Below are 27,604 nucleotides of genomic sequence, written 5' to 3'. Positions count from 1 at the left end.
ATAGTAAACAAGTGCTCTGAGAGGCCCGCAGACATTAGGCCCAAATACTAGCCTAAAAGGTGAGAGGCCAGCTTTACCTGCCACAGCAAGATAAAGAGATCTGGCCAAGACCCTAGCATGACTCGGCACACGGAAGTACAGGGAAGATTGTCTCTGTTCAGACCTCTGAATGCCAGGGGAATGTGGGTGAGTCTCCAGTGCAAATCCCCCAGCCTCTGCCACACGCACAAATACACATCACTCTTACAGTATAGATTTCCTAAGGAAAAACACTAAAGTAGAAATCATGTTTGGACTTGTGAAAAGGTCCTGGGGCATCAGACAGAAAGGTATGTGAAATTACTCGGTGAAGATTCTTCCATAGCCCAGAACGTAGAGCACTCTCATAGAAGATGGGGTAGTGGGGGCTATGAGAGGAGGGGACACATCAGCCTAAACTGAGCTCACAGCATAAAATTACAATCCACATAGGAAAATGGTCCAGTTTAAAAGAGAGTGAGCAAATACAACAAACAGGAAGATCAGGACCCCAAGAAATTCAGAAAGTGGAATAATTCAAAAAAGACTTAAAATCATTATGTTAAAAATAACCAAAGTGATAAAACAAAGGAAAAATAAAATCATAATGAGAGAACAAGACACTATAAAAAGGAAAGAGAGAATTGGAAAAGAATGAAATATAACTTCTAGATGTATAGATTATAATCACTAAAATTAAAAACTTAGTAGGTGGACTAAGTGGAGATTAGACCCAATTTAACAGAAATGTGAACTGGGAGACCAATGAGAAGAATTACCCAGAATACAGAATATAGAGATAAAGAGACCAAACACATAAAAAGAAATTACAAAACATGGAGGAAAGACTAGGAAGGTCCACATCAGCTAGTGGTCCCAGGAGAAGAATAAGCAGATAACAGGGAAGACGCTTTCTTCAGTGAGATGGAGGCTGGGCATTTTCCAGAACTGACAGAGCCATGAATCCTCACATCCAAAAATCACAATGAGTCCCAAATGGGATAAGTATGGGAAACCCACCATAGATATACTATAGAACACAAAGATAATAACATTTTTTAAACCTTCACAGAGAAAAGACAGAATCTATTTACACAGAATCTAAAGTTGAAATACCTTTTGTAGCAAAACTAGAAGACACTGGAATAAGATCTTCAAAGTGTTAAGAAAAGATAAGACTCAACCTAGAATTCTATATTCAGCTAAATCATCAGTAAGAGTACCAGTGAAATAAAGACAGTTTTGGAAAAACAAAGATAATAATGTAACCACTCAGAAACCCTGATTAAAGTGTTCTTTAAGAAGGACATTAAATACAGAGACATGGGTTGCAAGAAATAATACTGAGCAAGTAAGTTGGTAAATATATAAATAAATCTAAATAATTTTAACTGTAAGAATATATAATGATGATTAAATGGGAGGGGACAAAAATATATAATTAAATTAACAGATAAAAATAATAAATAAAATGAAAGCATTTGAAGGCTCTTATATTATGAATGAAAGACACCTGATACTTTTAGACTTCCTTAGGACAATTTTTTTTTTAATTTTAGGGTAACAACAACAAAAGAAGTGAATAGATTATAACATTTTCACACCAGTGGAAGAAAAAAGGGGGAAGAAAAGCTGATGGAACCAACAGAAAAAAATGAAAACAACAACAAAAAGAAACAGAAGCAAAGAAAAACCATGGTATTGTAAATGGAAAACAAAAGATGGTAGAAATACATGTAATTATATCAGTAACACCATAAATATAAAAATGCTAACCTTGCCAATGAAAAGACAGATGTTCTTAAATTGGACATTTTTAAAAATTCAGATACATATTATTTTTAAGAAACTATATAAAACATCATTACAGAGAAGGATTGAAATTAAAACTAAGGAAAAATAAAAATCAGGCAAACATTGAGGAAAATAAAAACTACTGGTAATATTAATATTAGATGAAAATGCCAGAAGGCCAAAAGCTTTACCAGGGATAAAGATGGTTTATTACACGATAATAAAAGAAATAATTCACCAGGAATACAGCTCCTAGACCTGTATGCAACAAACAATACTGCCTCATAACCTATACAGCAAAAATTAATGGAATTAAAGGGAGAAATATGCCAAACTACAATAAGTTATGAGATTTTTAATATACCTCTAATTAAAACAAGTCAAGCAAGACAAAAATAATGAGGATATGAATGATTTTGAGATCACAACAATTTGAACTAATGAAAATATATAAAATGCTGTTCACAACAATTAAAGAATACACATTCTTTTAATTACATATAAAACATTTATTAAAACAAAAATAGCTATGTTCTAAACCACAATTCAAATCTCAACCATTACCAAAGAATCAATATCATATGGAATGCAGTATGGCCAACAAGCTTCTAACAGACCTAAACCTCCTATAGAGAACTTAAACAAAATACAAAAATCCACTGACTGGATTACTGGAAAGTAAGCCAATGCAGGAAGATGTTGGTGGGGAGTCAAAGCTTGGAAGAACAGAACAGCACAGGGGACTGAAGGCAGGCCTGGTCAGTGCTATAGGGTGGCTTATACTCCAATAGAATGCCCACAATCCTCAGGCCTAAAGAACCAAAGGACAGAGTTCAGAGCACAAAAGTGACTAGAAACTAAGTGGGGGCATATTAGAAAGGAGAGCTCCAAGAAGGGGAAGCCCAAAATTCTGTATATCAACTATATCAAACTCTCTAAATGATCCCTATGTGGAACAGACTCTAGCTAAGGATAAAAGAATGGAACTGAGATTTGAGATGCTGCCTGAGAGACAAATTTTGCAGTTTGAGTCCAAGAAAATTAATTGTCAGCTAAAATACTCCAGAGGAATAGAATCCACTTCAAAATATTACATTTACATCCAGAACACATTCCATATGTTATTCACATTGACATTTGAATAACTAGGACAATGTGACCCATTTGCAAGAGAAAAGACAATAAATGGAGAAAAAAATCCCATGACGACCCAGCTGTTAGAAGAGCAGACAAGAATTTTAAAGCAATTATTATCACCATGCCTAAGGACGTAAAGGAAAATATGCTCTTGATGAATGAAAAGATAGGAAATCTCAGCAGAGATCCTGAAACTATAAAAAAAGAACATGATGGAAAACTTGGTATGGGCCACATTTTTTAACTGCTAAACAGAGAACTATAAATCAGTTTTGAACGATGGCAAAAACACATGATAAAAATTTATAAATGTAAAGCTGCAATGATAATAGATAATAATACAGAATACTTTGTGCTAAACGTTGTAAGTGCATTATATATTAACTTATCTAATCATCTTAATAATTCTATAAAGTACATGCAATTATTATCACCATTTTTAGAAATAAAGAAATTTAGGCACAAAAAGATTAAATAAATTACTCAAGGTCATTCAAGCCAGTAAGTGGTGGAGGCAGGAATTCAAACCCAGTAGGCCAGGGACTTCCCTGGTGGTGCAGTGCTTAAGAATCCGCCTGCCAATGCAGGGGACATGGGTTTGAGCCTTGATCCGGGAAGATCCCACATGCCGTGGAGCAACTAAGCCCATGCACCACAACTACTGAGCCTGCGCTCTAGAGCTGGCAAGCCACAACTACTGAACCAGCGTGCCACAACTACTGAAGCCTGCGTGCCTAGAGCCTGTGCTCCATAACAAGAGAAGCCACCGCAACTAGAAGCCCGTGCACCGCATCGAAGAGTAGTCCCTGCTCACCGCAACTAAAGGAAGCTCACGTCCAGCAATGAAGACCCAACACAGCCAAAAATATAAATAAATAAATAAATAAATAAATAAATAAATTTATACAAACCCAGTAGGCATATCTATAAGTTCTTAAGTACCTACATTGTACTGCCCCTCTAGGAAAAAACTATTATGGAACTTGGAGAATACTTAGAACTGGATACTGGAAATATTACATATCAAAATTTGTATGCAGTTAAAGGTATGCTTGCAGGAAAATGTATAGCCTCAAATATATACATTAAAAATTAAGAAAGAGTAAAGTTTAATGAGCTAAGTATTCTAAAAAAGTTAGGAAAAAAGCAACTTGATTAAATCTAGAGAACATTATAAAAAAAGGAACATGGATAAACCTAAAAAACATTATTGTAAGTGATAAAAGCAAACTGCACAGTATGAAGCCACTTATGTAAATGTTAAAACATACAAAACAACACAACATGCAGTTTATGACTATATATCACAAATGCCATAATAGTTTAAAAAAACATGGATAGGAGAGATTCACACCAACCTCAGGATGGTGGTTTCTTCTGGACAGTAAGCTAGAGGGATGATAAGGGGTGAGGTGGAAGGATACTCACTCATACCCATAAATGTTAATTTCTCTCAAGAAAAAAATGTTCCAAAGCAGATGTGACCAGATCCTAACATGGGTTAAGTCTGAATGCTGGGTATGTGGGCCTTCAGTTTTTGTTTTGTGCTCTTTTTCCCGTTTTAAATATTTTACAAAAATAATTTATACCTGCTACCTCTGTTTACTTCTATCCCCGCTACGAGCTTCCTGGAGGCAGGGACCATGCTGTGTCATGCTCACCACAGTATGTTGTCTAGAGGGTCAATGAATACTTGATGACAGAATAAACAAAAACGAGAGCATATGTCCTTTAAGGGTAACTTCCAGTCTGGAAACACTAAGATTCCCTGATTGCATTACAGATTTTCTCAAGAGGCAAGAATGACAGATTCAAGAATAATAATGAGAACCTTTAGCTTTCACTCAGTGCTCTCATAGAGTTTCTCTTTCTTTCCCACTTAATACAGAACAAGGGCACTGAAGTGGTCCTCTGATATTAAAGAATGGGGATACAAATCATAATTATAACCACAGCAGCTGCAACTAATATTTGTTAGTTGCTAAGTGACAAGTATGCATTATCTCATTTAAAACCCACAAAACTCCCAAGAGGTAGATGATATTAGTCAGGTGCAGATGATGAAACTGAAGCTCAGTGGCCCAGTCCTTTCTAAAGTTGCCTGAGTCTACACAGCTCCTTTTCTATTTATTTATCAAGAAAAAACTGTAAATAGATGATGACCAGCCAACTATGATATCTATTCTTATAGAAAGGGACCCTTTATACAGCCCATTTCTAATTTCCTCTAAGTTTGTTTTTTGCCTCTTAGGCATTTGTAAGTGTTCTTATGAACATTCCCCCCACCAATGTGGCTGGAAGCGGTTCCATCACCCTCTCACCTCTCTGTTCTTCAGCAATAACCCTGAGAAGCAGACAAGACCTGCATCATATCAATGTTACAGATGAGAAAACAGAGGCCGTTGTGGGCTGAACTGTGTACTCTAACCCACAGTACCTTTGAATGTGACCAAGTTTGCAGATAGGGGATTTAAAGAGGTAATTAAGTGTAACTGGGATCATTAGGGTGGGCTCTAATCCAATATAACTGACATTCTTAAAAGAAGAGGAGATTAGGACACAGACATGCACAGACCATGAGACAATAAGAGGACACAGGAAGAAGACTGCCATCTACAAGCTAAGGAGAGAGGTCTCAGAAGAAACCAACCCTGCCCACACAGTGATCTCAGACTTCTAGACTCCAAAACTGTGAGGAAGTAAATGCCTGTTGTTCAAGCTGCCAGGTCTGTGGTAGTTTGTTCCAGCAGCCCCAGCAAACTAATACAGAGGCACAGAGATGCCAAGGGACACTTCTGGGGTCACACACAAGGTAGATGGAGTTGGGTCTCTGCCATCATACTTCTTTCTCTTTCTCCAGGAATAATAATTCTTAAAATATTGGTGTCTCTTTTTGGATTTAATATTTTTATATGTGAATACATACTTAAAATATTAACATGAAAAAACTCAAAGTACAAATTTAATTCCATTTCCTTTGGGTTCTTCCTCCACTTAAGATGCAGAAAAACATGGAAGACTATCACCACCACTGAAACAACAAAAAACACTGGATAAACAACGAAATCATATTTTGCTTTACCCACTGGAGACCTAAGGTCTCAAAGAAGTTTAGAGGAACTAAATTTCAGAGGGATTGAGCCCTTCCTAATGAGCAAAAACCAGTAGCCATGTTTATCCTGGGCACAGGTGGGATGAGGAGTTAATTAGCATCTGATGAGGACCCTGTGAAGGAACCAGCCAAAGTCTTATCAACCACATGGGCTGGAATGATGGATTCTATCTGGATTAGAGGTGTCCTGAATCTATCCAACCAGACTTTTTAGCTGACTTTCAGGAAGTCAGGACAAGGATGGAAGGCAGAGTGACATCTCCATAGTTATGTGGGGACTGAGCTAAGCTCTTCTACTCTTGCCTCAAGACGCTTGAAACCAGTGGTGAACTGAAAGGAACTCAAGTCATGATCCAAGTCAACCCTGATTAAACAGAAGAGTTTATCTCCTCAGCCCAGCTGCCTCTTTATCACCAGAAGAGAAGCCAGCTGAGGACAAAGCTGTCAGATACAGAACTGCTGTGGCCAAGGCTGACCTGAGGTCCAACCTCCTGCTCTGCTCCTCAGCTCCAGGAGCCCATGGCTGTGATGTCATCAGTACTGAAGCCGGTTTGATTTCTGTCATTTCCAACCAAATGAATCTTAAGTGACACAAAACACAAGTCCCAACCATTTATTTATTACAGAGTATATACAGATATTATTACACATGCAAATTATTGCATAAATTGGCAATACACAATTTCTGAATCGTTATGATATCCTCTACTCACTAAAATTAACTTCAGAATGCTATGAATTAATGAAACAATACTATAAAATTACTGCACTGTTTTTTAAAACAATCATAACAAAACAAACAATAAAGTAGACATCAGTGACTTCACAGGCACCACTGCTGAATGGCATTGGTGTATTTGTGTTCTAAAGAGCCCACCACCATGCAAAACGTTGCAGGATTCCTACTTTGACAGTCCCTCATAGGAAACTAGTTTCATTATTTTACAATCTACTTCAACCATCCACATGTTACATCCACCATAGTGGATGAGAAGAGATTCAAATTGTTACTAAAAACCACGAAAGTGCTAGTGAGAAGATTCTATAATGAATCTGAATAGAGAAATTAAAATAAGCATAGCAGGCAGACAAAAAGTTTTGAAGTCAAAATAACCACTCAAAAAAATCAAGAAACAGGGACTTCCCTGGCAGTCCAGTGGGTAAGACTCTGCACTCCCAATCCAGGGGTCCTGGGTTCGATCCCTGGTGGGGAACTAGATCCCACATGCATGCCACAACTAAGAAGTCCACATGCCGCAACCAAGAGTCGGCATGCCGCAGCAAAGACCCAGCACAGCCAAAATAAATAAATATTTTTTTTTAAATCAAGAAACATTTCAAAATATCCAAAGTACCATTTTAGTACCATTTAGTTTGAGAACAGCCAAAAATATCTTCAAAAACTCATGCTCACCAAAATAAATAAATAAATTTTATTTATTTATTTATTTTATTTATTTTATTTTTTTTATTTATTTTTTTATTTATTTTTATTTAAAAAGGCTCACAGCCTCCATATTTTCATGCAAAGTTCCAAGCTGGAGTGATTTTTTTAAATTAATTTATAAGGTCCTAGAGTAAGAAGCTGTAAAGGAAATAGGATCCATCTGTCCCCTCTCTGGAAGCCCCGAAGACTGCTAGAAATGCAACCTCTATAGTACCAAAGAGAAGGCAGTGATTCCTCCCAGGTGGCCTTTCCTGTGTCAGTCCCTCTAGACAACATGGCAGCTTACCCAGACTCAACTCGCAGGTAAATTGAGTGCTTCATGGAGAAGAAAGAGTTATCAGACTGCTCCTCACCTGTGTCAGCCAGCTGGCTACCCCAAGGCCATGTCCAAGGTTGGAATAACACAGATCAATGACAAGGCACAATTACACCTATGGCTGCCATGCTCAGCCATAAAGAACAAGTTCCCATGGGAAATCGTGGATTAATCTAATTAATCTTTCCAGGAAACTTCAAGAATGTATTTTGCTGGAGTCCCAGTAAATTAATTTTCCCAGTTTCTAAACCCCAATGTTTGAAAGTTAATCCAAACTAGATAGGGTCTAATTGACTGCTTATTAGCTAAGCCTCTTAGAAGGCCTGCTGTCTTTCCCAACACAGCAACAAAGTTTACTGACTATTTCACACAAAGAAAGAAGGACCAGAAGCAAAGTCTATACCTTTCTCCTATGTCTGTGTCCCTACCCAGGACAGAGCCTGAGTTGGCACCACCTTAAATATACACGTTGCTCCTGCATGGCAGAGCATGTTGATGTGAGATTTGGGGGCTGGGAATAAACCCCCTGGTTTTGTTCATTTTATTTCCTTCACTAAAGGCAAAAGAGTCTCTCAGAAGAGTGCCTCCAAACTAGCCTTAGGGACAAAAATGCAAACACAAACACAATTTATCATTTTGTCAGCAATCCTTGGTATCACACCCCTAAAGAGGATGGCAGCTGGTAATTAGACAAACATTCCATGATATCATCCACAGGCACCCGGGGTTTCTGGTCACTGACTAGCAGCTGACAAGCACTGGCAGGAGCAAAGGGAAAGTAAGAATAAAACATATCTGTCCTTGGGTTTCACTGTGTGGCCCTGCTTGGTGATTCTCACCTGAGAAAACCCACTTCCGATGGCCCACAGGTGCTATTAATCATGTCTGAAACTTAGCGCAGCAGTTCTCAGCACCAGCTGAATGTTAGAACCACCTGGAGAGGTTTCAAATCGCTAGATGCCCAGGCTGCACCCCAGACCAATAAAAGCAGCTCTCTGGGGGCAGGAGCTGGGTGTGACTAGTTGTTAAAGTTCCCCAGGTGATGCCAATGGACAGCCAGGGCTGAGAACCTCTGCCTTAGAGTCATCCCCCTGCCTCTGAAACAATATGGTCAGATCAGTTGCAGAAAATGCACAAAGATTTAAAATGACCACTAGTCATTTACTCTGAGAGGAGAGAGAGAAAAAAAATCCACCGATTGACCCAGATAGGGGCAGCTGGCTAACGTTTAAAATAACACACCAACATCAAGCCCAAACACACAACCAACCATCGGACTTACCAAAACCCATGCTTCCTATTAAGGGGTAAATTTTAGTTACAATACCAGGGTTTCCCTGGTGGCGCAGTGGTTGAGAGTCCGTCTGCCGATGCAGGGGACACGGGTTTGTGCCCTGGTCCAGGAGGATCCCACATGCCGCAGAGCAGCTGGGCCCGTGAGCCATGGCCGCTTGAGCCTGCGCATCCAGAGCCTGTGCTCCGCAGCGGGAGACGCCACAACAGTGAGAGGCCCGCGTACCGCCAAAAAAATTTTAGTTACAAGTAATTTTTTGCTGAGACCTCTCTTTCCTGTTTTTGTAAGGGTGCAGGAAGGAACACAGCAAAACCCTAATGTATGGTGGCATTCTTTCTCCTGGAGTTGCAGAGATGACCCTGATCCAGCAAAATCACCTCTAATAACTCCCTGCTGAATGCAGACTAGGCTAAGGAGGGTGGCTATGTGGATAGGGTCAGGACTGCATGCACCAGCGGAGCTAAGCTGCAGGGCTCGCTTATACATAACAAAGCTGTTCAAAATACAGTCATATAATCGATTTACTTCCAAGGTCATTGGAATACTAAACTGAGACACTGTATTTTTATTCAAAGTCTTTAAACTACAAAAGAACAACTCCCAAAGGTCAGCATGGGGTCCCATGCTCTCCAGGGAGGAAGTGACACCTGTGAGCAGTAGGATATCATCTTCATCAAGGGACACTCACAGGCAGACTGCTAGTGACACAGCATGGTGAAATGTCCTTAAACACTTAACAGGTAAACCAGAGGTTGCCCACAAGAGGCACAGAATACAAGAACCCTGGGTTCTCAGCCCAAGCTGCTTATTAGAACCACCTTCAAAAACACACCCAAGTCACACCATGGACCAATTAGATGAGGATTTGGAGGGACTGGCTAGTGCATGGCATTTTTTAAAGCAGTGGCCCTCACACTTAAGCATGATCAGATTTACCTGGACCCACCCCCATGGTTTCTGATTCAGGAGGTGGGGGCTGGGAGAGAACATGCAGTTCTAACAGAGTCCCAGGTGATTCTGATGCTGCTGGGGTCACACTCTTAAGAGCCACTGCTTCATAGGTCCCCCAGGTGACTCTAATTAGTGCAGACAAGACCGAGGACCACTGTATAAGGAAAGCAAGCTCTGGCCAGGGTGCCAAGGGAAGGAATTCTCATCCTAGCTCTACCACCAACCTCGGGCTTGATAACAATAAGCCATTGAGGTTTTTCAGGCCTCAACTTGCTCCAGATCTATAAAATTGAGACACTACACAAAAGAGATCCTGGGTTCTTTCTAGAAACACCTTTTTCAAAGGGCTGCTACACATGAAACGCTGATATTAATACACATAGAAATGAAAAGAAAGTGGCCTTATGGGCAATTAAAAAAAGCTTTCAAAATACAGGGAAAGGTAAGTTCTTGCTCACAAGATTTCAGCACACTTGGAGACACAGCAATGGGGATGGTCTAGGGATGTGCGATGGCACCAAAAGCCAAAAGGGCCTGTGTTGTGAGTCATTCACACTATTTCCCGGACTCACCTGTTAGGACCTTGCAGAGCTGCCCAGATATCTGGGTCTCGGCAGAGGGGCTGGGTGTCAAGGACCATCTGCGCCTGATCAGATGCTCTTGTCCCTGGGAATTGTTGAGGGGCTGGATTAGCACCTGCTCCTGCCCAAGCTGGATGAGGCCAACCTGCCCAGAAAGAGGAAAACAGTTGTCAGTCATCCTCATTCACATTTGCCCACGACCCCAGAGCCAGAGGGTGGAAAGGCCACCTAGCTATGGCCTGCTTCCCCTGCCTGGGCTTTTTCTTTGCAGCTTGCACCAATTTACAGAGTCCAAGAATGAGCTCTTGCATGACTTGAAACATCTCACCCAGCAGTTGTGTTGGGGGTCAGGTGACAGAAGGCGGGTGTGGGGGGGGATGCGGCAACAGCACCCATTTTCTGGGTTAACTTTCAAAGATATCTTACTTTAGTGTTATTTTTTAATATTATTTTTCAGGCAAGGCTTTATTGGGGCCTCTGCTGTAGCAGGGGGGAGGGAGAACAGATTCCCTTGTTTGCCTGCTCCTATACACTTACTTCTAATTAAAGCCCATTTAAAAAACTATTTTTTATATCATCCCCTAAAACTCCACCTAAGGAGGTACCTCCAAAAGTGTTGGGAATGAATGACAATTATATCCTTAATGGGAAAAAAATATATCTTATTCCTGGGCAATATTTAGAATTAAATAGAGAGGATGGAGTCAGACCTGTAGTGTTAATAGTTTTGTGATAGTGGATTTTTTTCAGTGTTTAAGAGAACTTGGAAGAGTATCTAATGGATTCAATTTGTGATTCTAATTTAAAGCACAGCAATGATTTAGACCTGTAATTTAAAAATCTTATTAGGCTTATAAACAGTATCAGAATGTATAAGAGAACTTAAGACTTCCCATGTTTATAAAACTAGTTAACTAATTATTTATAAGAACCATTTAAGTACTTGCAAAGGGTTTATTTTTTAATCAGACAACAGAAGAACTTGAAAATGAAACTGAATATGATAAATTTCTACATACAGTTTTAAAGGTTTAAACGTTGTTAATCACCAATTTGTAAATAGGATTAAATGTTATCCAAAGGCCCCTTAAAAGGTATTTCAAAAACTTGCTAGATTATAAATAGAACATGACTTGTAAATTGAACAAAAAACTTAAGGACTGGGATTCTTAATTTGTCGCTTTAACAGAGTGAATATTAATTCTTAAAAATATATACACAATGCAGAGAACTTTTCCTTTCATTTGGAACCAATGCTAACAGCATTTAAACAATTTGCCCTCCTTCCCCAGGATACCTGCTGCTAGCTTCTCTTCTGAGACATCAACAAAACAAGGTAAACCGCTCACAAGGATCCTGACTCGGCCAGGGCTGAGAATTATCTATGTTTGCATACTGGGCCCTGCAGTCCACAGCCCCTGCTCTGCGTTCATGGTCAGGACAACCTTTACTAGCACAGATTCAGGAGACTGGGCCAATCTGTCTTAGGCTGTCACGAACATCCTTTGTTCTCTCTCTCCCCAATACTATTTTCTAAAAGCCATGACACTGTTTTCTTTTCTTAAAAAAAAAAAAAATTATTTAGTTGGCTGTGCCGGGTCTTAGTTGTGGCATGTGAACTCTTAGTCGCGGCATGTGGGATCATAGTTCCCTGACCAGGGATCGAACACTGGGTGCCCTGCACTGGGAACGAGTCGTCTTAGCCACTGGACCACCAGGGAAGTCCTGACAGTACTTTCTAAAAGCAGTAGTTCTCAAACTCCAGTGTGCATCAAAATCACCTGGAGGTCACGGATGCTCACCAAGAACGTTCATTTCTAACAAGTCCCCAGGTGATACTGATGCTGCGTGCCCGAGCACCAGGCTTTGAGAAGCACTGCTCTCCAGCACAGCTCAGCAATTCCTCAGGTCTCAGGTACAGAGCTCACTCAAACCAAATGATACAGACTCCTCTACCTTCTGAAAGGATGCATCAATACCAGTCCTCTGAAAATAAATCAGATCCACTAATGAGACCGCCTACAACATTTAGTCCCCCAAACAGGGGTTGAGACGGTACTTACTGCTGTAAGAAGATTTCAAGGTTTCCATTTCATTAGAACTGCTGCCAAGAACAACCCAGAGATTTTACTGCCCAAATAAAACTGTCTTAAAGTGGCACTGCATGACCTGCCGGGAAGCATGGCTTTCTCCCCTCTCCTTTGAAGTTAAAACTTGAGTTTGTTCACTATGATACTTTGGGGAGACTGAAGAAGCGGAGGCAGAGAGTGGCTGTGGGAGGCTGTGCAGATCCACCAGAGCTGTGTATATAGAAAGCCTCAGTGGAACCCTCCCGCACTGTTGGTGGGAATGTAAGTTGATACAGCCACTATGCAGAACAGTATGGAGGGTCCTTAAAAAACTAAAAATAGAAATACCATATGACCCAGCAATCCCACTACTAGGCATATACCCTGAGAAAACCATAATTCAAAAAGAGTCATGTACCACAATGTTCACTGCAGCTCTATTTACAACAGCCAGGACATGGAAGCAACCTAAGTGTCCAACGACAGATGAATGGATAAAGAAAATGTGGCACATATATACAATGGACTATTACTCAGCCATAAAAAGAAACGAAATTGAGTGATTTGTAGTGAGGTGGATGGACCTAGAGTCTGTCATACAGAGTGAAGTAAGTCAGAAAGAGAAAAACAAATACCATATGCTAACACATATATATGCAACCTTAAAAAAAAATGGTTCTGGGGCTTCCCTGGTGGCACAGTGGTTGACAGTCCGCCTGCCGATGCAGGGGACATGGGTTCAAGCCCTGGTCCGGGATCCCACATGCCGCGGAGCAACTAAGCCCATGCACCACAACTACTGAGCCTGTGCTCTAGAGCCCATGAGCCACGACTACTGAGCCCACATGTCACAACTACTGAAGCCCATGCACCTAGAACCCATGCTCCACAACGAGAAGCCCCCGCAATAAGAAGCCAGCGCATCACAACAAAGAGTAGCCCCGCTTGCCACAACTAGAGAAAGCCCGCGCACAGCAACAAAAACCCAACACAGCCAAAAATAGATAAATAAATAAATAAACTAATTTTAAAAAGACACAGACGTAGAGAATGGACTTGCAGACACGGGGAGGGGGAAGGGTAGGCTGGGACGAAGTGAGAGAGTAACACTGACATATATACACTACCAAATGTAAAATAGATAGCAGTGGGAAGCAGCTGCATAGCACAGGGAGATCAGCTCGGTGCTTTGTGTCCACCTAGAGGGGTGGGATAGGGAGCGTGGGAGGGAGATGCAAGAAGGGAGGGGATATGGGGATATATGTATATGTATAGCTGATTCACTTTGTTATAAAGCAGAAACTAACAAACCATTGTAAAGCAATTATACCCCAATAAAGATGTTAAAATAAATAAATAAATAAAATCTAATTAGTAAATTCAAAAAAAAAAAGAAATCCTCAGCGCAGAAGTCCTTGATGACCGTTTCAGTGGAAACGTCTGTGGTTGAAATAAAGTTGGCAGATACAGCACAGTGCATGGGATGGGCCCCACGCTGTAGGAGGGCTGTGCTCCCTGGGGGACACGCTCAACCTTGACAGGGGCCGGAGTCTTCCTGAAATGCTCCAGCTCTGGGAGGTTAAAGGCCCCCTTGAGTCTAGAACTTTCAAACCCAGTTATCATTCACTCAGCCTAGCATGCAAGCCACAGGGTAAAGGCCAGTTAGCCAGTAGTTCTAATGTGACACAATATAGGGAGAATCTCACCTTGGTGAGAAAGCCTACAGGTACATACATGCACACACACAAGCATGGTCCAGCCCCTTGGGGGAGGTTTTGCTTTAGGTCTTTTTTGGAGGAACCCACATGCTGGTTTCCATCCATTCAGGAAAGAGAATGGCAATGCTGGTGAGAGACAGACACATGGACTAATGGCCTATACTCTACCTGGCAGCCACTTGCCCTCTTGGGAACTGACTTTCAAGCTGGCCTGTGGCCAAGATTAGCACCTGGGGGGAGGGAGCAGGGCACAGCCCTCCCCCTCAGGAGCCACCACAAGGAAGGAACTTGCCCCTGCCCCCTCCACGTGCTGTCACTAGGCACCCTGAAGCCTCGCTAATATTCACCAGGTCATCACAGTGACAAAACGTTCTGTTGAAAAGTGCCGCTTGTCACCACCTCCCCCTCCCCCCGTGCCACACACACACACACAAACACACAATCTCATCCCAGGATAAAAACTTGTCAGCCCTCTTGATCTTTTCCTGACCTTCCTTCTCCCTCCCCTCTCCCCAATAAAAAAAAAAAAAAAAAAAAAATCCCCCTTCCCTGACACTCTATGTCCCAGCCCACTATCCCCTGTGTTATGGGGCATCTGTCACAACCTAAAAAGCAGTTTGTTCCTTTGAGGCAGGATCGGAATTATGCCTTCTTATTTTTCCAATGTCTGCCACATAACAGTTACTCAAGAAAATGTGAATGAACTGTACTGTAATGGAATGGATTCGAATGGAATGGAATGAACTGGACTGGACCGGCTTGGAATAGAAGGCAATAGCATGGCCTTCCCGCAGTCCCCCTTGCTCAGAGGTCCTCATCCCTGGCTGCACACTGCAGTCACTTGGCAAGCTTTGAAAACTCAGGCCCAGGCCCCACTCCAGGCCATGTGAATTAGAATCCCTTGGGGTGAAACTTAGGCACTGGTATTTTTTTAAAGCTCACCAGGAGATTTCCATGTGCAGCCAGGGTGGAGAACCACTTCCCTAGCTTTTAACTGGGTGCCAGAGATGCTTGATTCCAGCACGTGGAAGTACCCTAGATGCAGACTACCTGCACCAACCTGGGCCTTCCTCTGACTATGGGGCTCTGCCCTGGCTTCTAGCACATTGCTGCCCTGTGGTCCCAAGAGCTAAGCAGGGTTGCTTGGGTTTGCATTATTCCTCTGGTCACCATCTATGCTGAGAAGTGAGACACATGGAAATGCTCTTCCAAGGCCTCCCTGTTCCACAGATGGCAGCAAGGAAAAGCCTCAGGTTGCATTAGATGCAAGAGAGCTGCAAACACCATCTGGAGAGAACTGTGGGGAACTAGATGCCCACGGCAGACAGGACTGGAAGCCCTGAGGCCACTTGGTCTCAAAGGAGACAACAATCCTCAATGAAATGGTGCTCTTAGTAGAGAAATCTTACATATTCTAAAATTTGGTATCCTACTAAAGAAGTTTGGGTCAAATAAAGTGTATCAGGTATAACCTGATATTATGACAGTTCTGAGTGGTTCCCTTTTAATTCTCTTTATTCTGGAAGCTGGCTTTGAAGGGTTTCTGTGCTGCTTTAAGAGAGCGTTATAAACTGGGTATTGTTAATCCCACCCCATCCCCTGAAGCAGGACTCGCTCTCCTGCAGCTGGAAAAATGTGTGAAGGTCAGAAAGATTTGTACCACTTCCTAACATGAGCACAACTTCTCAGCATAATGCGGCAAATGCTCTTAAGATAAAGAAACCCTGTTGTATCCATGCTCTGGAACCATCTGATGCTCTGTCCTCCGTTTGAGGTGACCTGCCTCGTGACTGCTGACCTCACCATCCTACAAAGGCCACACTTTTTTCAGTGCCCAGGGAGCCCTCCAAGCCTCTCCTCTTCGGGAGACTGCGGCTCCCGGGTTCACTGGACCAGGTCTTAGGTAGCCTTCTCCCCGTGGACAGGTGACCGTAGGTGGTTGGAGAGGCGGAGCAAGTCTGCTCTCCGGAAGGAAAAACAATCCTGTGATTGCAGGCCCTCCTGTACCTGCCTCTGACTTTCTGGGGGGCCTCAGCAGAGTTTGGGGGGCTTGAACGTGTCCCAGGGAAGGAGCATCCTCAACCTGGCACAGGCGTGAGGGGCTTCCCAACCTCTACAGGGAGTCCCCCTGCCCCTCCCAGAGTGCTATCCAGAGCCCCCTTTTCAAAATCCTGCTGCTGCCTCTGCAAATGTCAAAGGCCTGAACACAGATACTTGGTCTTCGTTCCGAAGCCAGACTCCCCCTTTCCCATCACTAGATAGAGTTAGTCACAGACTGTCAGCTCCTCCTTCAGACCCCCTCTCATGTAGTCTTCCTTCCTTTCCATTTCCACCATCCAAGGCTTGAGGCCCATCACCTCACCCCTCCAAATGCTCTCCTGCTTCAGTCCTCCCCACACTTCTCTGACCAGGGGCTCCTCCCCGGTCAGTAGCCAGAAATGCCCCCCCATTGCCTCTAGGCCAGTGATCCTCAAAATGGTCCCAGACCAACAGCAGCAGCAGCACCTGGGAACCTGTCAGAAACTCAAGTGCTCAGGCCCACCCCCAGACGGACTGGATCAGAAACCCAGGAGGTGGGGCCCAGCAATCAGTGTAGCAAATCCCGCAGGGAACACTAATGCCAGCTCAAGGTTGAGAACTACTGGTCTAGGATAAATTCTAAATGCCTTATGTTGGCACCCAGGGCCCCGCCTCATCTAATCCAGACACCTGTCCGTCCAGTTCATCACCCATCTCCATCCCACAGTCGGCTCGTGGGCCCCTTACCTCGGGAAGGACCTGGCCAGGAGGCTTTGCCATCACTCCTCCCACCTAGAACCTGAGGCCCACTCCCTTCAGCTCTACCCGAAGGACCTGCCCCACCCCATCAGACCCCAGAGCCACTCCCTGCTCTCCCCACCAGCCACCCTGCAGGCTCCAGCACACCTTCCTTCCCCTGCGAACCCGGACTGCCTTCCGAGACAGGGCCCACATCGTATTTCTCTTTGAGACTCGTTGGGAGCCTACCAGCGGGTCCTACACATGGCAGCTGTGTGATAATGATCTGTTCATTTAGTCAACTATGTTGACTGATTGCTTGATTTATAACTGGAAAAGCCTGGGAATGGCCTGTGGGGCAAGAGAAGAAATGTGTTTTCAATGCCTTAATGTGCCAGGCTCTCACTAAATGATTTCGGACTTTATCTTACTTCATTCTCTCAACAGCCACACAAAGCCAATGTTATTTACCCTTGTATGGCTGCAGACAGGGAGGTTCAAAGGAGGTAAGCAACTTGCTCAAGATCACAGCCCGGAACGGCTGTTCAGTCTCACTTGCTAAAGAACAGGAGTGTGACGGTGCAATTGTGTGCCCATGTGCAGAAGTGTGCACGGGGAAAGGTTAACCGCTGACTCCGAGTGGTTCCCTCAGACATACTGGCTGCAAAAACATCTCCTGTTGCACACATCCAAGGTCAGGCAGCTGCAGCGTCTCAGAGTTCAGGAAATAAGCTCCAAGAATGCAATCAGTCTAAGAAGACGTCTTCAGTTCATCCTCCCATCTTGTATTTCTTTTTCTTTTATAAAATGTTGCCAACTAAATAAAAGTTCAGGTGGGAAACTCTAGTTACGTACCCTAGGTAAATAATGAGGTAGGGTTAGGTATCCTAGGTGACAGTCATGGGCAACCTGATGCACATGAGCGATGGGTATAGAAAGTCACCGTGAGGCAGAGTGAACGTCCTTCCAGAGGAGGCTGTGGGAGCCCTTAGAATTCTCTGCTCCAAATTCTCCCCTTTAATTCTTCCACATCCCAAATTTCACAACTGTTGTTTCCCTTCCTACTTTCCTTAACATCCACTCAATTGTTTCTTTTTACAAAGTTTTAAAAAATATACTTTGCATTTAACAAATATATTTATGCTGTGCATGACAAATTCTTCAGTAATATTAATTGATGAATGACTAAGGACTATGTGCCTTCCCCACACCTGTATCAATATAATGATGCAAGATAACATGGCTTGGTTTATTTGCTCCCTTTCAAATGGTCTCCCCATCGTATACTTTTTGCCAAGACCAATTCCTACTCAGCTGTCAGTGATCGAGTGATGTTGCATTAAAAAGCTGGGCAATTTTGGGTCAAGGAAAAGTGAGTTGGGTAGCTCTAAAGGGAAAGGTAGCAACCTCCCAAACCAGCTCCTTCATCGTTGAAGTCAGGCTGCCCTCTTGAGAACGCGGTCCCCCAACTCTTCTAAGCCACCTGTTCACTGCCTGGCTGGACTCAGCCCCCCTGTTCTTACCTAGACTACACTTCTTCCCCTATGGTAAAGGTGAGCATTCTTACAGACTGGGAGGAAGAGCTATGGGAACTAAGACTGTGGGGAGCAGCACAGGTGAAGGACGACCACAAGGGCCCCCGCGCTGCGGTCAGGCACCAGACAGAGCCAGGGCAGCCGGGCCATCAGGACCCCAGTGAGTGGCCTGGGTGAGAGAGACCACAAGCCAGCCCCCTATGGAGCATGGCTGTGACTCCAGAGAAGGCACGCTGGGACTATCCTTGACCTTCTGTCCCTCCAGGGTGGCCTGGAAAATGGGCCACAGCCCAGAGCTCCTGGGTGTCCTCTCTGGTCCCGACATCTCACCCATAGTGCACCCCTGCAGGCCGCGGCCTCAGCCAAGAAGGGGTGGACAGACTCTGGGCGGTGGACTCCCCTGAGCTCAGTATTCATGAAGGAAGAGTGGCCACTGCTCAGCAGACCAGACCCCTCCTCTCTGTCCACCTCTCCTCACGTGTGGGGATGAAAACAGCCCCTCCAACCACTCATTTCAGACAAGCAGCATAGAGAGTCTTTTCAGAGACTGACACTCACTCTATCTCCGAAGTTCCACCTCCACTGCCTGCTCTGGTGAACTTTAACCTGAAGTTTCTTCGAATTCTGCTGGCCTTCCATGATCTGGTCCCATTCACACGAGGCAGCTGATCCAAACTCACATTAATCCTCTGGGAGGAAAAATACCTTCCTCATATGCCCAAAGTTCATCGCTTTGAAGTTATACGGTTACAGAAACTCTTCCAAAAACCTATGTTATGTCTGAGGACTCTCTGAAATGTAAATAAAATGAAGATGCATAAACATAAAACAGTTAATACCTGAGCCCACGGTCTCTGAAGATCCAAAAAGTGCAGCTTGCACAGCTTTTCAAGATAAGATACAGGGTAAATACCACAGACCCGCCCCTCTGCCCCCTGTCAAAAGCGGGGCGTGGGGAGGGAGCAAAATGGAGCATGAGATTTACTTCCCCTGACCCATAAACAATTAAGTAATGATCTAATCATGTATCTCCTTTAAACAGGTACCAAATGTCTCTGGAGACAGACAGCACAGGGAACAGAGCCTGCATGCCCTGCCCCGCAGGCAACACTCCTCACTAAGCCATTCTGGAGATGTGAGATGCAGCAGGATTTAATTCATACTCAACATTGGAATAAAGTTTTATTGAACACAGCCAGGTCCATCTGTTTCTTTACCTTCTATGGCTGCTTTTGCACTAAAAGGGCAGTGTTGATTAGTTGTGACAGAGACCATATGGCCTACAAAGTCGAAAATGTTTACTACTTGGTCCTTTACAGAAAATGTTTGCCAACCCCTGCTCTACATGATTCTTTAGACACAAGGAGGCTTTGGAATGCTCCCAACTGTGGGCACCAAAACTCATCTACTGGGCATCACTCCTCCCCTACACCTCGTGGTTGAGCCAGTCCTCAAAAACACACAACAGGCGTGCCACATCTCTATGGTGCTTCCACCGTGGTCCAGAAGGACTAACACTGCATTACCGCCCAGCTGAACTGTCTCAAGCACGTTGTGGAACCAAAATCAAAGTAAGGTGGAGTGCGATGCAAACCTGGTTAGCCTATGTTCTGTTGCTTTCTTTTCTAGAAAGGCAGGACCACCTTGTCACCAAGAGGTCCACTCCAAATCACCTGCTGTCTCTGGCCTCCTGGCCTTCTGCCCTTCCTCTATAGGGTGTACTTAGGAAGAAATGTCCAATGTCCAGCTTACACAAATGGGATGATCAAGGCAGACTAAACAACAGAAGTGTCTGCTCAAGCAGAAATTAAAATCTAAAGTCTTAGAGGTCCCTCCGCAGTTGGCACACACTGAACTCAGCCTCTTGGCCTCGTTCCTTTATCTAAAGCACAGCGCCCTCACATGGTGCCAAAGGGAAGGACAGTCTTCCTGAAAACCTGGATGACGGAAGGGAACTCTCACTGCTCAGATGCCATCTGTGAGAGGGCCCAGTACTCACTCTGAGGATTTTAAATCAATGTTATCCAGATTTCCACCCTCGGCTCCTTCACAGATAGCGCCTTGCTGGAAACTTTACACCAAGAAGTATAAACTCTGACCTCTACAGAAACTCACTAAACCGCAGCAAATGGGATTCAGATGTTTCCATGTTCAGTACAGTGATGTGACCTAGACTTTAAACACTTTGGCAAAAACAGGAAAAATGATGTGGGCCTTCCAGTCCCTCCCAGAACATGATACAGCCTTGACCCGAGTCCTTCAGTGACCTGAGCCTTTTTCACCCCTACTTAAGCCTCCTCACCCATAGCCCACATTCCCCGCCCCTGTTCCACATTAGCTCCTACTAGGCCCCCTCCACGGTCCATTTTCCTTGTTTAACCAAAGAAGCCAATTTCTCCCAGCCCAGCAAAAGGAGATCACATTCTGATGAGGACTCAAAAAATCCTAAAAGGGGAACTGGTGAAGGCCAAGTCTTGGGAATTACTTCCCAAGTTCCCCTACACTGCTGGAAAGAGAGCAGAAGTCTCATATAAAGACTTGGACCCTCAGGGTTTCTGGCTTTGTTGCAGACTCGTGCCAACTTGTTGCACACTATGTGGATAAGAGCTAGAGAATTCTAGACGGTGGAGCAAGATAAGGTGGAGGTGGGGGAAGCAGTTTCTTGTGCCAGGGAAGGACAGACACAAAAGAATATCAGAAACCACTTCCCCAGACGATAGAGGAACATTCTCTGAGCCCATCCCAGGCTCTGACGGGTGGGGGCAGCCCATCTGCCAGCCATCTGCGCTCTATGGGGGCACGATGGAGAAGCTGGGAAGTGTTTGTCTGGGCACCAGTGTAGCCAAGTGAGCCAGTGTGAGCACAGGCAGGGTAGAGGCGCACAAGAACTTCCTCCACCCCTCGGAGCACTGCCACGGGTGCCGCAAATGCAGCAGGGTGGGGTGGCGGAGGAATTACTGCCACATTGAGGGAGCTTCTGGGGATGACATTGTTCATCACCAATGTAAGCATTCCTCAGGCCTGGCTGAGGGTGAGTGCCAGACAAATGTCTGCTTGCAGTATAAGGTAAAAATATTAGAGACACTCTCCCTCTTCTGGTTCTCACGTTTCAACTAAGAAGAGTAGGTTAGTGGCCCGTCGGGGGACCCCTCCAAATATCCTTTTCCAGGTACATAAAGACTCAAAAGGACAGAAAGGAGGTCAATGCTCCATCCCCACATCCAAAAATAGGTGAGCTATACACATATAGATAGGTGTTCCTCATGACACGCACACATACACACCTGTGCAGAGGCAAATAGCGTTCTCTCTACACCTGGGTCAAGCGCACCTCTCAGTCTAGGGGCTTGACGGATTTCATCTCTGCTGAACATGTGCTCCCTGGGCGGGCTGCGGCGTATCTCGCTATGCAACCCCATATCGGCGCTGGCCTGGCGCACCTCTGAGGCTTAGGACGGCCAGTGGAAGGTACTGGATAACAGGTCGCTTCCCCTTTCTAGCTCTCTGCTCATAGACCCTCTGGAAGGTTGGGGGTGCTCTCTCCCGCCAGCGGCAGAGCACGCCGGAGGCCCCACCCCAATCCCAGCCCTCCCCGGGAACCACCCCTCACCCCCACCCTCGGCGCCGCGACAGATCGCCAGGCAGACCCGGAGGGGGAGCGGGCAGTACCAGGCCACCGGCGGCGCCGCAGGCGCTAAGCGAGACGAAAGAGCCGGGGTAGCCGAGCACGCTGCCAGAGTAGAAGCACAGCTCTGTGGGGCGTCCGCGGCGCCCGGCTGCGCCGGTCTCCTCCACCTCGAAGCCGCCGGACAGGAAGCGCAGGTCACGGCGCAGCTGCAAGTACAGGTCGCGCCCAAAGGCCGGCAGGTGCAGCAGCAGGGCGCGCTCGCCGGGCCGGGCGCGCGGGACGGCTGGGGGCGCGCGGGGGCGCCGGCGCCTGCGGGGCCCTGGAGCGCCGGGCAGCGGCGGCAGGTGCACGTCTTCCGGGAGCACCCGCCGCGGGAGCACCACCTCCACGTCGGCCGCCGCGTCGCCGACAGCTGCGGGGAGAAAGGAGACGCGTCAGCGCGGCGGGGCCCGCCCTCCGGCCCGCCGGGCGCAGGGTCCAGCGCTGGGCATCCAGCTCCAGCTCGGAGACAGCGCGGCCCCGAGCCGGCGCGCTCTTCCATTCCCTCGCCCCAGCACCTCCATGCCAGCCAGAGCCTCCGCCCGTGCTCCGCGCCACCGCCGGAACGGTCTCCGGCGCGGCCGCCCAACCACCTCCGGGAACGCGGCCGCGGCATCGGCGTCCGGAGAACCGGCGGCGGCGCGGCCTCCCGGCAACCGCCCGGAGCCCAGTCCTCCGGCCGCGGCCCGCGCCCACTCGACCCCGGAGCTGTCAGCGGTTTGCCGCCGGAGCCGGGCCGCGCGGGCAGGCGGAGGCCGCCAGGATGCCTCCGGAGGGCAGGGGGAAGGTGGCCGCGAGAGGCACAAGCGAAGAAGAGGCAGTGGGAGAGGGAGCGCTACCTGTGCCCGGGTCCAGTCCCCAAACCAGCAGCAGCAGCAAGGGCAGGACGAGAGGAGGCAGCAGGGCGCCGTCACACATGGTACTTGGGAGGAGTAGCCCCCCCCCCTCCCCGGACGGTCGCGGCGGAGTAGGAGCGCGCGAGGCGGCGGCGCCAGCCGGAGTGAGCCCTCCAGTCTTTGGAAAAAGTAATTAGCGCTGCGGACAAACCCAACGTGGTAAATCCCAAGCCCCGCCTTCTCCTCGGAAAGCGGGAGGTGATTGGACTCTCGCTTTCCCCTGCCCCGCCTCCCCCTTCTCTATTGGCTAGTGTGGGTCTAAACCAGGGTGCGTAGTTAGGTTGCAAGCACTTTCTTACACGTGGTTTCTGGGCAGTGGCGGGGATGGGACACCAGGTGGCGCAAGGGAGCCGTCTGGAGCAGCGCGATCCCAGAGGACCCGGGAAGACACCTGGCTGGTCTTCAGAGTTTGTCCCCATTTTCGAAACCCTCTCTGATCCTGCTGCTCAGCTTCCCAAGAAGACAGGCCACAAATCGTCCTAGCCAACCGAGTTCACCTGTAAAAGCACCTTCTCTCTGCATCTAAAGTAAAACCAGTTTTGGTTGTTTGTGGGTGGGCACTTTCATGCACAATGTGCACAACTTTGCGCCGGATGCTACCTCCAAAGCGCAGTGTTTATGCAAACCCTTCACACCCCTGTCGTCTTTATTCTCACGGCAGCCCGTGGAACAGGCGAGATCACACCCTCTTACAGACTGAGAAACTGAGGGAGAGAGAGCTTAAGGAGCTTACTAAGTTACCCAGTGAGTTTCTGTTAAAACAAGAGCTAGAATTTGTGGTCCAGATTTCTGGCCCGGTGCTGCTCACTACAAACAAGAGCCCTCCAAGGCAGGCAAGAAGGAACATTAGCCCGGTGTTACAGGTTAGGAAACGGGCACAAAGTGGCAAAGGCCGGACTCAAACCCAAGTCTTCTGGCAACAGAGTGAGTTCATTCTTTTCCCACCAGGGTATAACTGAGGTCTGCAAGAAAGGTGATTCCCTTAGCTTCCTGAGGAACGTCTTGTAGAAAACAAAACAAAACAGAATGAACTGAAGTGGTCGCTCCCCTTCCTTCCCTGTCCTGCCCGTTTCTGTTTTCTCAATGCAGAGGGGCTACAGCACTCCTATTGGACTCTGCTGAGGGCCTCTCAGAATCTAAAATTCATCACAAGGATTACATGTCATCAGAAGGAATCCAGAGGTGAACACTGTCCAGCTTTCATGACATTTAATCAACCCTAGCAGTGGACTGTGTCACTGATTCTCAATAAAGCCTAGCACTCTCACTACTGCAAACTTGCTGCTCTGTGTTTTCCTGGGGTGTGGCTGGTGGAATCATTTCCTGCTCTGTCGACCCCACCCTCCACTGCTCCAGGGGCTGCCACTCACTGCTGGGCATCTAAAGTTCCTGGAAGCCTCCACACACGTCCTGCTCATGGACAGGTTTGGGTCTTTTTTCCTCTCCTTTGACAGCAGCCTCAGCCAACTGAAATTTCAGCAGCATCTTCTGGTGGCACAAGATATCATGGTGAGCTTTTTGGTGTAGGTTTGTTGGCCAAAGAGCCACCTCAAAGGCCTGCCACTGAAAGCCAGGGAGTAGCAGCCCCACTGCCTCGCAAGAACAATTTTGCTATTGGAGTCCGCCTGAAGTAATAGTCATCAACCTATCAGATAGATGATGCTCAAATGCATTAGTCCGTAGGGACACGCAAACTGAAACAACAGCAAGATGCCATTTCATCTTCCAGCCTGTCCAAAACTAAAGAGCTTGGAAATATCAAGGATTGGAGAGGACACTCTCCTGCCCATGGGTGGGGGTGTAAATTGGCATGGCCACTTTGAAGAACAAGTGGGCAAACTGCAGTCAAGTTTAAAATGTACACACCCTAGAACTCTGCTATTCCACTCTTGTTAACTAACACAGTTAGTGGTAGTTAGCAAGAGTGGAATAGCAGAGTTAACTGGCATGTGTAGAAGAATGCTCACCACAGCACATTATTAAGAGCAAAAAACTGCAAAAACCTGAATGTTAATCATTAGATAAATGGCTAATTGATTCCAGAAATAAACCCATGCATAGAAAATCAACTAATATTTGACAAGGTAGCCAAAAATACTCAAGGAAAAAGGGTAGTCTCTTTAATAAATGGTGGTGGGAAAACTAGATACCCATATGCAAAAAAAAAAAAAAAAAGAACTTGGACCCCATCTTACACCACTCACAAAAAAAGAAAACACAAAAACTTGAAATAGATTAAAGATAAATGTAAAACTTGAAACTGTAAAATGTGTAGAAGAAAACAAAGGGAAAAATCTCCTTGACATTGGTCTTTGTAACAATTTCTTAGATGACAACAAAAGTGCAAGAAACAAAGCAAAAATCAACAAATGGGACTATATCAAATCTAAAAGTTTCTTCATAGCAAAGGAAACCATCAACAAAATGAAAAGTCTACCTACAGTATGGGAAAAAATATTTACAGACCATATATCTGATAAGGAGTTAGTATCCAAAATATATAGGAAATTCATACAACTCATTAGAAAAAATAATAATAATCCAGTTTAAAAAAGGGAAAAGAACCTGAATAGACATTTTTCTAAAGAAAATGTCATACAAATGGCCAACAAGTACATGAAAAGGTGTTCAAGATCACTAATCATCACGGAAATGTGAATAAAAACCACAATGAGATATCACCTCAAACCTTTTAGGATGTCTATTACCAAAAAAACAAGAGACAACAAGTGTTGGCAAGGATGTGGAGAAGAGGGAACTCTTGTGCACTTTTGGAGAGAATCTAAATTGGTGCAGCCACTATGAAAAGCAGTATAGAAAAAAAATTCCATGGTACTACCACATGATCCAGCAATTCCACTTCTGGGTGTATATCTGAAGGAAGACATTAAACTAAGTTAAATAAGTCAGTCACAGGGCTTCCCTGGTGGCGCAGTGGTTGAAAGTCCGCCTGCCAATGCAGGGGACGCGGGTTCGTGCCCTGGTCCGGGAAGATCCCACATGCCGCGGAGCGGCTGGGCCCGTGAGCCATGGCCGCTGGGCCTGCGCGTCCGGAGCCTGTGCTCCGCAAGGGGAGAGGCCACAACAGTGAGAGGCCCGCATACAGCAAAAAAAAAAAAAAAAAAAATAAGTCAGTCACAAAAAGACAAATACTGTATGATTCCACTTATATGAAGTACCTAGAGTAGTCACTTTCATAGAGACAGAAGAGAGAATGGTGGGTACTAGGGGCTGGCAGGAGCAGCAGCAAGGATTTAGTGTTTAATGGGTACGAAGTTTCAGTTCGGGAAGATGAAAAAGCTCTGAAGACGGATGGTGGTGATGGCTGCACAACAATGAGAATGTACTTGAAGCCACTGAACTGTACACTTCAAATGGTTTAAATGGTAAATTTTATGTTATGTACATTTTCCCACAATAAAAAATATTGCTTAAAAAAGGAAATCATTACTATTTGCTATGATCTCATGTCATCATAACACACAAATTTCCTGGTCTTAATTTTGTGGAAGGGCAGGACTTAATCTCATTTCACAGATGGAGGAGGGCTGGGGGTGGGGGTGGGGAGGGGATAAAAAGCAAGCAAACAAGCAGGCAGAAGCCCTACAGGTGACAATGGCAGTCTGAATGTGATGTAAGGGAAGCCCTCTTTTTTGTCTGGGAATCAAAACAGTTTGTTGTGCTCACGGATGAGAAGGATCCTAAACTTTTCAGCTTGTCCACTGCTTTTTCTGAACTGCCCCTTTCTGGTGGGCAGTGACCTTTTCTGATCATGTTGTCTGGAACTGACCCCCAGTAAGTCGATTATATTGACTCTCCTGGCCTCTCGGATACTCCCTGTTTGGACGCTGGTCACCATAATCATGACCACTGCTATTGTTAATGAAAGCAAGACAGTCCCAAAAGCAGCACAGATTCTGCCAAGAGACACCATGTTCAACTGCCAAAGTTAGAAATAGAGGGCCAAAGACACAGACTGGGCAGAGCACAAAGAGGACTGCAGGCACTTAGGCAGAACGCGACCCTCCGTAATCCCCCCACTCAGAGCTTTCTTGAGCTGGTAATTGATGGGTCTAGGTGTCAAGACTCACGTGTAAACTAGATCTGCGTGTAGATGGAAGGAGACCCTGTGCCCTAGATATCACTAGGCATTGGTGGGGTGGTGAGGAGAGAGGGGGATTCCACATGACAGCCTCCCCTTACTAAATTCACTTCCTTTTGAGGCAAACAACCTTCCTTCCTGGGAGCCAGTGAGATGCCACATCCTCTCCAGCAGGGGGCGTCCAGCATCAGTCCTGTCTTCCCACAGCAG

The 27,604-nt window shown here is 45.6% G+C and overlaps 1 protein-coding gene across 2 annotated transcripts in view; it reads right to left on the bottom strand.

The window, feature by feature from the left end:
* ADAMTS17 (ADAM metallopeptidase with thrombospondin type 1 motif 17) overlaps positions 1-23,314 on the bottom strand; it is a gene marked incomplete at both ends in the record, with an annotated part of 352,152 nt that extends 328,838 nt beyond the window's left edge. For both annotated transcript variants that reach the window (XM_082841528.1, XM_082841529.1), the window contains 3 exons: positions 10,642-10,795; positions 22,399-22,769; positions 23,236-23,314. In XM_082841528.1, the coding sequence (XP_082697654.1) occupies positions 10,642-10,795; positions 22,399-22,769; positions 23,236-23,314 (604 nt within the window). The remainder of the gene's footprint in view (positions 1-10,641; positions 10,796-22,398; positions 22,770-23,235) is intronic.
* Between the last annotated feature and the right edge of the window lie 4,290 nt (positions 23,315-27,604).

The sequence above is a fragment of the Leucopleurus acutus genome (assembly GCF_964270905.1).
Source record: "Leucopleurus acutus genome assembly, chromosome: 1".
Classification (NCBI taxonomy): Eukaryota; Metazoa; Chordata; class Mammalia; order Artiodactyla; family Delphinidae; genus Leucopleurus; species Leucopleurus acutus.
This window is presented reverse-complemented; position numbering and strand designations above follow the sequence as displayed.